The 11,191-nt window shown below is 55.0% G+C and overlaps 1 protein-coding gene across 3 annotated transcripts; it reads right to left on the bottom strand.

The window, feature by feature from the left end:
- Nucleotides 1–1,667: 1,667 nt before the first annotated feature.
- SP7 (Sp7 transcription factor) lies at nucleotides 1,668–9,995 on the bottom strand. 3 transcript variants are annotated; one of them, XM_016142589.2, is made up of 3 exons: nucleotides 9,801–9,995; nucleotides 9,287–9,354; nucleotides 1,668–4,532 (listed from the first exon to the last, which is right to left on the bottom strand). In XM_016142589.2, exons 2-3 carry the CDS (start codon nucleotides 9,305–9,307, stop codon nucleotides 3,258–3,260), a joined length of 1,296 nt encoding a protein of 431 aa, XP_015998075.2. In that variant the 5' UTR covers nucleotides 9,308–9,354; nucleotides 9,801–9,995; the 3' UTR covers nucleotides 1,668–3,257. The 3 variants fall into 3 exon arrangements, with proteins under 3 accessions (XP_015998075.2, XP_015998076.2, XP_036092137.1); XM_016142590.2 differs by lacking the exon at nucleotides 9,287–9,354; XM_036236244.1 differs by lacking the exons at nucleotides 9,287–9,354; nucleotides 9,801–9,995 and adding an exon at nucleotides 5,921–6,464.
- Between the last annotated feature and the right edge of the window lie 1,196 nt (nucleotides 9,996–11,191).

The following is an 11,191-nucleotide window of genomic DNA, read 5'->3' as shown; positions in this document are numbered from 1 at the left end:
TGATTTTCACCAACAGGTCGTGTTATAATTATCAGGTGCGTGCCTGCCTCTTACCATGTAATGTGAACTGGAGAGGAGGAACAGTACTATGTGTATTCACATTCCGCTGCCACCTCCCCCATACTGCTTATTTAACGTTTGTTGAATGAGTTTCACAGCAGAGTCTGGGGAGGCTGAAGTCCAGGCCTAGCGCACTCTCCACTAACTTCGCCAGGGGGCGCGGCGGCCCCGGCGACACTGTGACTGTGACCCATAGCCTCGGGGGCTCCGAGAGCTTAGCGGGCGGTCTGGACCGCCCCTCCCTACTCCTTGGGCAGGAAACCGAGGCAGCGCCGGGACCTTGCCCGGGATTTCTGACATGGGCCCCCCACTTCGGGAGGCGGGGGCCATCGCCAGAGTCTGGGTGCCTGGAAGTCGGCCCGCCGCCCCTTCCCGGGCGCCCTGGTCGGGGCCGGTAACCAGGCGCACATGGCCCGCCCGGCCCTGTTTGTCCTGGCGGCGCGCCGCGGCTATTTGAGGCGGTTTTTATCTCCCAGAAACCAGCAAAACCCCAAGCGGAGTCTAGGGAAGATGAAAGGGGCCGAGGGGCTGGGGAGGGGAGGACCGTGGGGCTGCGGCGGGCGGGAGCTGGCACCGGGCAGGCGGAGACCGGGAGGCGAGAGGGGCCAGACCCTGGGGGGTCCCAGGGAGCTTGCTGAGCGAGCGGGGGCGGGAGCCAGGGTTCCACTTGGGGCAGCCTCCTCTAGCAGGCCAGTTCCCAGGCGCCCCCTGCTTTCAGCCGCCCCAACCCCCTCCATCCAGTCGGCCTCCCGCCACTGCACCCAGTCCACTGGAGATGTCCTCCGAACGCGGATTTCTTCAAAGCGCCTTTGAAGCCGCGCCCCGCCTGTGGGCAGATTTAGCACCTGGCCAGGGTGGGAGGGCAAGCGGGTGGGGAGGGGTTTAGCGCCCCGAGTCCGCCCCGCTCGCAGCCTCGGACCCGCCGCCTCCTTCCCCCGCTTCGGCGCCCCAGCGCCGCTCTCAAACCCACGAGGGGGACGGTGAGCCGGAGCACCGCCCGCAGTCGGGCCCAGACCAGGGGGCGCAGCTGGGACGCCCCCTCGGCCCAGCGGGGGAGCCCTGGGGGCAGGGGCCGCACAAAGCCCTATTGTGGTTGAGGGATGGCCGCCACAGAGTGGCTTTTGTTCCTCCGCTAACTCTGTGGCGGGCACAACTGATTGCAGGCCCGGGCAGGGGGCGGGTTACGTGCCAGACCAGGACCGCCCGCTGGGAGCCACCCCTAGGCTGGGCCCCGGCCGGGCTGCGCAGTAGTCCGCGCTGCGCCCACGGGGCCGACGCTCCGGCCAGGTCACTGCACTGGCCCACCAAGGTCCGTTAGTTCGGAGTCCGAGAAAGAACCGGCGAAGAAACCGTTCCGTCTTCTCAACTCTGCAGAGAGCTCTACAAGGTCAAAGGCTGAATCCCGCCTTCGGAGAGCCTGGACGAGGAAGTATTCTACCGCGGACATACTGTGCAAACAGGCACCATAGAACGTCCGTGAAGAGTCCCCAATTTGTAAAGAAAAAAAATCCTGTGGCTCACCCTTCTCCCTTCCTCTTGCCCTTTTCTCACCAGGACAAAATTTTAAATCGAACTTTTATTTATTAAATTAAAAAAAAAGACTCCATTAGGACATGATCTCTTTCCTTCCATAATATTACCCTCTCCCCAAGCTCCAACGGCTTTAACCCTTTAACTTGGGACCTCGAGGGAGCAGGAGATAGAAAAGGAGAATCCAAAGTCACAGGAAAGGCATTCAAAGGCACAAAGCGGTTTTAAAAGTCACTGGAGGTGGAGTTGGGAGCATCGGAAGTCCCAGGTTTGGGGCCTGTGTATGCACCCAAATCCGCTCGGGGGACCTCATTTATCCTAGTTCTATCAATTTGTTCTTTCTCGTAACTTCTAGCCATCCTTGCACAGTGCCTTGCACAGAGTAGGCACTCAATAAATACTTGATTTGTTTGAATCTGATCCCAGGGAAAGCCTTCTCACCTATTCTTCAGGAGAGGCACCTCCAAACCAAAGTCCTCCTCCTGTTAAGTAGGCTTCCCCAAAGAGCCGAAGACAGGAACTATAGGCTTTCCATAACCATGGCAACAAGGGATTAGGCTGATAGGGTTATGGTGTCAGGGAGGGGCAGTGGAAGAACCTGTTCTAAGGTCCAAGGAGCAGAGATGCATTCCAATCATCCCCTCCATAGGACTTGAGGTTTCACAGCTTCTGGCTGGGGTAGGAATATTAGGGGTCCCCTGATTAAGAGATACCCCATCAACTCTTTAACAGAGATCTAGCTAACCAACCTTATTAGCAAAGATTCTATTAAGAGAAACCCCATTAACTGAGACCCTGACCACAGAAATTCTATTAACAAGATCTGCACTAACGCTTTCTACAGAAATGTATTTGTCCAAAATTTCCATAGCAGAAATGGACCTCCTCCCTCCCCAGCTCACTCTATCTGACCTGTCATCATAACTTAGATAAATAGAATTATTATTATTACTATTCATTTCTCTTGGAACATAGGGGTTAAATATACAAGACTGGGGGCAGCCTCCCTGACCCTGGGGTCACCCCATCTTTGGGATCAGATCCCCACTGGTCTGCCCCCCTCTTGGCACCCTGCTCCCTGCCAGGTCACTAACCCCAATCCCCCTAAATCTGGTCTCTAATGAAGAGGCCACCAGGGGGCAATAAATTATCATCATCATCATCATCATCATCATCATCATTATCATTATGTTTGTAAAAAGGAAGAATACTCTGGAGCGTGGAGAGCAGTAGAACAAGTTGGGGAGACTGGAGCCTGGAAGCTAAGGAATAGTGGTAAATAAGCATGGGAAGCAGAAGGATGCATGTCGAAGACAGTGAAATGGAGAAATAAAACGTTCAGAGCCCAAATGAGGGAAAGTGAGCTGGTGTGGTAAAAGCAGAGGAGAGAATCTGTGAAAATGCGGAAGGGAGAGTTTAGGAGTGGAGAAATCAGGCACAAGGTGAGGGCCTACGATGACAATTTGCATAATGGGCTCAAGGCAAGGGAAAGAGGCAAGCTGAGGAGGCATGCAGGGAGATACCCAGGCTCAGAATAGCCAAGGGGGAGATAGTGAGAGCCCCAAAAGACAGCATGCATGGGGCAAAAGGAGTGAGGGGCAAGCAGTGGTCCATGGAGCCAGGAGAGGCTGGCAAATAGCCTTGGGGCTGGAGACCCTCTGCCCAGCTCAGATCTCCAGCAGGTTACTCTGCTCAGGGCTGCCTTCAGGGGCTTTCTCTGGGGGTGCTGGAGAGGCTGAAGGTCGGGGTGTCAGACTGGCTTCCTCTTCCCCGGTGCTGCGGCCCTCTCCCAGCTCCTTGGGACCGCTGGGTGGAGGGCCTGGGCCTGGCTCGCCATGGGTGCGTTGGTGTTTGCTCAGGTGATCACTCCGGGTAAAGCGCTTGGAGCAGAGCAGACAAGTGAACTTTTTCTCCCGGGTGTGAGTGCGCACGTGACGCTCCAGCTCATCTGAACGGGTGAACCTCTTGCCACAGAACAGCCAGTTGCAGACGAAGGGCCTCTCGCCCGTGTGCCAGCGTAAGTGAGCCTTCAGGTGTGAGGCCTTGCCATACACCTTTCCGCAGCCTGGGATGTGGCAGCTGTGGATGGGCTTCTTCCTTAGCCCAGCTGCTGCTGCCCCCAGGCGTTCTAGCTCCTGGCAGTTGGGGCAGTCACAAGAGGAGCGCCCTGCTCCACTGCCCCCATATCCACCACTGCCCCCTGTGCCTGCACCCCGAGGAGGTTTGGCTCCACCGCTCCCCTCCAGCTGCCCACTATTGCCCACTGCCTTGGGTTTATAAACATCTTGGGGTAGGACATGCTGGGGCCCTGGTTGTAGGAGATGAGGAGCTGGGTAGGGGGCCGGATTAAGCGGGGCAAAGTCAGATGGGTAGGTGGGTAGCTGGGGGTTCAATGGAGGCTGAGTAGGGCCTGTGGGCAGTGTCCCTTGCAACCCATCGCCCTGGCCCTGCCCACCACCTAGCCAGTTGCCCCCAGGGTGCATGTCCCACCAAGGTGTAGGAGCATTGCCTGGGCCTGATGAGATGCCTGCGTGGATGCCTGCCTTGTACCAGGAGCCGTAGGGGTGTGCCATGTCCAGAGAGGTGTAGACACTGGGCAGGCAGTCAGAAGAGCTGTGACCTTTGGGCACTAGTAGCCCAGGGTCCTGGGTGCTCGTGGGCCCAGGGAATGAGTGAGAAAAGGGAGGGTAGTCATTGGCATAGCCCGAGGTGGGTGCTGGAGGACTGCCTGCAGGAGAGAGGAGCCCATTGGTGCTTGAAAAGGGAGCTGGGTAGGCATCCCCCATGGTTTTGGGGGCTAAAAGGTCACTGCCCACAGAGTATGGCTTCTTTGTGCTTGCTTTGCTCAGTGTTGTTGAGTCCCGTAGAGGGCTGGAGCCACCAAATTTGCTGCACGCTGCTGTCAGCATGGCCAGGGGACTGGAGCCATAGTGAGCTTCCTCCTAGGGAGAGAGGGAACACTGATTAGGAGAGAGGAAGAGAATGCAGAGGGAAAGGCAAACTCTAAGACTGCGACCTAGAGACATGGAGAAGAGAACAGAGATATCAGGGAAGAATTGAAAAGATGGGAAATCAGAGGTAAGGGGGGAACAAGTGAGGACTGGGTCCCAGGGCAGAGCTCAGATAGCATTGTGGAAGGAGAGAAAATGCCCAAGACTGCAGCTTAACACCCCAAACCAAGAGGTAGGAAGTAGGGCTCACTGTAGAGTAGCTGGGGATGTGCAAGGGCCTCCAAACAAAACACCTCTTAAATAGCTGTGAGAAGATCTGGAGATAGAGGCAGCACCTGAGTGAGGTAAAAATTAGGGATCCTGAGCACTGGGAAAGAGTTTGGAGTGGATGCCATGGTCAGGAACTTGGAGAGGAAAGATGAGGCTCAAAGAGCAGCATGGGAAGGAGCAGAAATATTAGGAGACTAGTTGCCCTCATTCCAGATTTTCCCAGCATTACCCCATATTCCGCTCCCTGTCTCCACCTCATCTCTTGTCTAAGGCAGTAGCCTGCTCTCCCTGAGGCCTCATCCTCATGTCCCTGGTAAGGAATCTCTTGGCAGGGACTCTGGGGCTGGAGAGCAAGAGGAAGCGACGGCAGAGACACTGGGACATTGAGAAGGAACAGGGCTGCAGCCAAACCAGGACTGTGGCTGAGGCAAGAATGTCTTTCAAGCGGCAAATGGGCATCTCCTGCTTTGTGGAGCCAGCTGGTACCCCTTTTGGAAGAAAATGAAGTCCTCGCACCTCACCAGGGTGGAGAATTGGGGGAGCTAAGATGTTGTCTCACAGCCAAACCCCTCTGTGCCTCAGTGTCCCCTAACATGTAGCCCACATATCTGGTCTCTCTTCACCCTTCTAGCACAGTGAGCAAAAGAAGATATGTAGATGTGGGACATGGGGGCCTTTTAGAAACAAAATACACCTAAAGCCCATCCTGCTGCTGCTATCAGGCCAGGGCCCCCTGAGATCACCATCCTCAGGAGCTCCTGGTACCCTTCCCTGGGTCAGCCTCAGGACATCCCAGGAATATCCTGGCTGACATACATATGTGTCCATTAGTGAGAATCCCACCAAAAAATATGGCCTTTAAAGCTGACCCTGGACAGTTCTCTGACTGGGATCCTCAAAAGCTGATGTACCTGGTGCCTTCCTGGTAAAATTGAAAAAGAACCTGACAGGTTCCCAGACCTGCCTACCAGTTCCTAGAATGTGGTGTGTGTGTGACACCAATCTTCGAAGTAGGTCTAGGGACTTAAGGTTGCAGTGAGGGGCGTGTGCAGTCACCACTCCTGCACTGCTCCCCGAGTGCAAACCTGCTGCTCTCCCTGTCCACTTACCTCTTTCTGAGATACTGTTGACCACTGTGATGAAATGGACTCCCAAATCTGAGCCACCAAAAGCTTTCTCAAATCTGACCATGATAAAAGCCCTGGTCTTTCCCAGCCAAGGTTCCCCTAGAGCCTCTGATCTCCAAAGCAGAGGGTGGGCTGAGGCAGGTAGCTGCTGGGGCAGGAGCCCAATCCCAGCAGAAAGGAGAGGTAGAAACAGGGAGTAGGAAGGGGAGAGTCAGAGATCCAGAGACATGGGGAGAAAAGCACCTAGCACAGAGTGAGGAATTGACATAAAAGCCCCCAGGAGCAGAAGGGAAACAGAGGGGGGAACTGGCATTAAGGAGCAGAAACAGGCAGGCGGGGACCCAAAAAGCACAAAGGTAAAAAGACAAAATGGAGAGAGAGAGGAGAAAGCAGTGTAAACAAAGAGGGGATGGAAAGAGAGTGGACTAGGAAGGCAAAGGAAAACAGGAAAAGAAAGGAGGAAGAGAAAAGAAAAGGGGGAGGAGGAGGAGGAGGAAGAAGACAGATTTCCCACCTAAGAAAACCACTATGGAATCGGGCCCAGAAAACCCCCAGACCAGGCCACATGCCCCGCCTTCTCCCCCCGACTGCCCCCTCCCCCTCTGCCCAGCCCTGCCCGGCTCCGTTGGTTTCCCTGCGGTCGGTTTATTTTTAAAAACGCCGACGCCGTCCCCCGCCCGGCCCTCACACTGTGGCCACAGGGGCCTCAGCCAAGCCCAGGGACCCCACCCAGTGTGGGGAGGGAAGGAGGGGTGAAAGAAAGCAAGTAGTCCCAGGCCAACAGGAGACCCCAGACCTGGGGAGCAGAGGCCCCCAGGGCCCCTGAGGGCAGGGAAAAGGCAGAAAGCACCAGACCCATTCAGACTGTTCTAGAGGCCAAGAGCTGGGCACCTTTCACTACGGCCTCAGTTTCCTTTTCTTACTGCTTGTGCTCTCTCCCCTGAGAACTGGGGAGACAGTCCTGGTGAAGGCTTCTAAATATGAGCCCACACACCTGATCAAATGCATTACCTTTCCAGGGAACCAGGAGTCCCACTTTCCAGTTATTTTATCTCCTACCTCCACTCACCATCCGTTAAAAAAACAACACAAGGGCAGGCTTAAAGTACAGAAAGGGAGCTGTCCCAGCTCTCACCTAGATGTGCAGCCAGGAAGGGAGCCCCTCTTCCCATGCTGTTCACAGTGCCCCCGACTGACCTCCCACTGGAATGCTCACTGTGCATCTGAGGGCTGACTGGCGATGGGTTCTGAGTACCGAAGGTCTCGCTTGATTTTCAGCTCTCCACTTTTTCAGCCTCCTCCCAAGTTGTTTAGTTCTCCCAACTTCTAATTCTCCATCCCCACATAGCCTCCACCCTCATTTCTCCTTCCTTCCTGTTCCCCTGCATCTCACTCAGCCCAGGTGAGCCCCCCATCATACAGCAGCTGCTTCCCTCTCTGAACCCCAAGTTCTTCTCACTGCCAAAGAGCCCACCCATACCAGGCACATCTTCCTGATGGTGGTGGCTTGGGAGGGAAGGTTAAGGGCCCAGGTGCCCCAAAATTGGTGAAAGAGACAGAGGGACTGGAATGCCTTTGTATTGGGGCATCTCTAGCTCACAGGGAGTGAGGGACATAGAGGCCCACTTTCCATGACACCCTTCTCTTGCCAAGTGTTATCCCAATCCAGTGTCTTTCCAGCAGGCCTTTGGGCCAGCCCTTCCGCTAGGAACCAGTGCCACGCTGGCAACTCTGGCATGATGCCCACGCCCACTGACATTGCCCCTGCCTTGGGTAGACCCAGGATTTACATGCACCTTGGTCCTCCAGCTTCCTCAAGACCAACCACAGTGTTTTTCAATGATGGCTCAATATAGAGTGTAATTGGTAAATGTCAGAGCGAGCAGCCTGTCCTCATTGCAGCAGAAGTAGAGCCTGATACCTGGGGATCCCTGACAAGATACATAGCGGTGACAAGGGACATGGTGTCCACCCCATTGGCTTGCATGTCATTCACTCAAACTCAGTCACAAACTCACTACTCCCAACCTTACAAACATACCATTCTTCATTTGGACTAAGGTATCCACTTGGCCTGGCTTATATACACATATACCTGAGTTCTCATAAAGCCAGCCATGTGTGCAGTCGCTGGTTTACATTCTAACACTTACACTCAGGCCAATGAACACAGGCGTTACGATCCCGCTCCATCTCAAACACACCTCTCCTACAGGCTGAATGAGTCGGCTTCCTGTTTGGCCCATCACCCCTGGCACATGAGCTAGGGCACTGAGAACAGAGATAGGGGATTCTGAGGGGCCCAGGAATATGGAAGGTTGAAGGCTTCTGTAGGGGGTTGACTTTAAGGGAGGGCTCTAACTTCCTGTGGAGGGACCTAGAAGGCATGATAGAGATGGTGACAGAAAAACAAATCAGAAACCCGGAAGCAGGGAGAACTCAGGATGTTCAAACAGGTTCTGAGTGGCTTTGAGTCCCCTTTTCCAATTATGTGCCATGAGTCCTCCAGAAGTCCTGGTAGAGTTAGTGATTTCTCAAGACCGCAAACCCTGACCCCCATGGTACCCTAGTTCCTTCCATCCCAGTGCCAGAAGAAGGGCTGCTGGGGTCCCAGCCTGGAGGGGAAGTGGCTTAGCCCGCCCTGGAGCCTCCCACTCCCAAAATAGAGCAGAGTTTGTCTTTGGCTGAAAGCTAAATATTTGTGAGCTGGGCAGGCGGCCTCAGACCCTGGCCCTCCTCCTTGGTTCCCTCTCAGGCCTGGGACCAGTTCCTCTGGTCAACCCCCCCAACATGCACAGGACTGCCCTTCTCCCTTCTCTCATAGCCCACTTCCTCTCCTACACATACAGTCCAGAGGCCCAGCCCTGTCTCCACCTACAAACCAGACAAGACACCACTCAGGCTAAGAGTTCCAGGAGACAAGACCCAAGGAACCATACCCAATTGCCACTCTGTGCTCATTCAACCAGCCTTCTGGCCTTCTCTCTCTCCCCCTGTCTGCTACCAGCTTATCTATCTCCCACCCTTCTTTCCCCACTTTCCCCTCCACTTGCTCCTCTTTCCATCCTTTTTCCACTCCTCAGAGTTGGCGTGCTTGGCCGACCTTAGAGGTCCTGCCTTCTTCTGACCTAATCCCCTCTCCTCCTCCTCGGTCTGCCCTCTGACCCCTGGCCCTGTTCTCTCCTCCCCTTGCTCCCCGCTCATTTGACCCCACTCCTCTACTCATCAGAGAGACCCCCTAAAGTAACAAGCACCACAGCAACTGTGTGAGTTGGGAGGTGGGGGGTGGGCAGGGTTTAGGACCATTAAGATAGTGGCTCGTGTCCTGGGGGGAAGAGGGGCAGTTACCTCAAGCAGTGAGGACGCCATCCTGAGGCTGGGGAACGGGTCCCAAGGAGCCAGGCAGATGGAGAGAGCTGAGCCGGAGAGAGAGGGAGAGGGAGAGGGAGGGAGAATGGGAGAATGGGAGAGAAGAGATCTAAAGTTAGAAGGGACTGGGGGGTGGGGGTGGGGGGGCTGCTCTCTGTCTGTAGGGATCCACCCTCTAATTACAGCTTTCCCAGTGGAGAAGGCTCCGGATCCAATGAGCAGGGCGAGAGAGGGAGGCAGAGGGTCCAAATTTCCTGCTCCATTTGCTGAGCTCCCCAAAGAAGGGATCTGGGCGGGAGAGGAGAAACAGGGCTCCCAGGGAAGAGGTGGAAGCAGGAGGGGGTAGGGACATGGGCAAGTTGTCAGGGTGTCCTGGGGCATGCTGAGGGGAAGGATTGAAGGGTTGGTCAGTCCAGGTGTCCCACACCTTGCCCCCCAGCAATCACATGGGCATCTGCGGGAACCCCTACCAGAGCTCCCCAGTATCAGATACCTGGGGAATCTGGGGCTGGGTGTCCTGGGTCTCTCCTCTCTGGAGGTCTGGCAGTGGGTGTGCAGGCAGGAGGTGGCCTGAGGGCCCTGGGAGGGCTCGGCTCCTCTCCCAGGCCAGCTCTACTCCTGCTCCCACTCGGGCTCCGATCTTACAATCCTACTGACTCCAGAGTCCTGGCTGCTGCTCGGCTGCTGCTGCTTCTGCTGCTGCTGTTCCTGCTGCTGCTGAGGCTGCCGCTGCTGCTGCTGCCGCTGAGGGAAGGAACAGGAGGGAAAAGGAACAAACCCCAAACCACTAATTAGAGATCCGAGGGGGGGGGATGGGGGATTGGGGACGACACTCACACAGAGAGACTGGAACACACTGACATACACACTCATGGACAAACACAGGATGATACATGCACACGTACACACACACAGTGCTACTCACAAGGACACGGTCACTGTCATGAATGAATGCAGACAAACTCACACACAAATGAGCTCAGTGACATGGCTAGAAGCACACACACCACATACACACCCGAGTTGACCACAAAGATGCTTGCTTCCCCAGTCACCCCCTCTAGGTCAGGAGAACAGTGTGTATGTGCTTATGTATATGTGCGTTATAACATAACATGTATGTTATGAAAGACAGCAGGGAGAGTAAAGGCTTCTGCTGTTCAAGCTTTTAGGGTCTAGTAACCCTAAAAAGGTTCACGGCAAGGCCTAGAGGAAGAAACGGAGAGTGGGGGAGGGCTTGGCACAGGCTTGGGGGTTCCCTAGCCTTCCTCCCAGTGCCTCAGTTTCCCTCCTAGGAAGTGATCCCTAGGCCTACGTCACTGTGTGGGGCAGAACCTGGATCTTCTGATTCTGAGAAAATTTAAGGCAGGGAGGAGCGAGAGTGGGAGTAGAAGGTCACTGGGTCAACTCATCTCTACTCAAACCTAGCCCATCTCAATTAAGCCCCCTAAAAGATATGCCCTAGCCTTCATCATCCCTTGCCAGTTACCCTTCCCAGGCCCCTCTTGGCCACACATCAAATCTCCAACCTTTGACAGATAGTTCTCGTGAGTGACCATGCTTTCTTTGGAGGGGTTCCTGGTTTCCTTTCTCATTGCCATGCATCAGTTTCCTCTGCAGCAGGAAAAATTGAAGTTAGAGCATAAGCAGGACTTCCCAACTTGGACTTCTCATCAAAATGGGGAAGAAGAGAAGTTCAACCAGATTGGGAGAGGGAAACCAAAAAGTCTATTAACTGAAACCTGAGTCTTGAGGTAAGTTTGTGGGAGAATGAGGACTGAGCAGCCAAGTGGTAGAACCAGCATCTCTCCCTCAGAGGGGCCCAGCCAGCTAGGGTTGTTTTACAAGTTATTCCCCAACACACCCTTTCCCCCCTCCCAGCCC

The sequence above is a fragment of the Rousettus aegyptiacus genome, unplaced genomic scaffold, assembly GCF_014176215.1.
Source record: "Rousettus aegyptiacus isolate mRouAeg1 unplaced genomic scaffold, mRouAeg1.p scaffold_m13_p_2, whole genome shotgun sequence".
Taxonomy (NCBI): Eukaryota; Metazoa; Chordata; class Mammalia; order Chiroptera; family Pteropodidae; genus Rousettus; species Rousettus aegyptiacus.
This window is presented reverse-complemented; position numbering and strand designations above follow the sequence as displayed.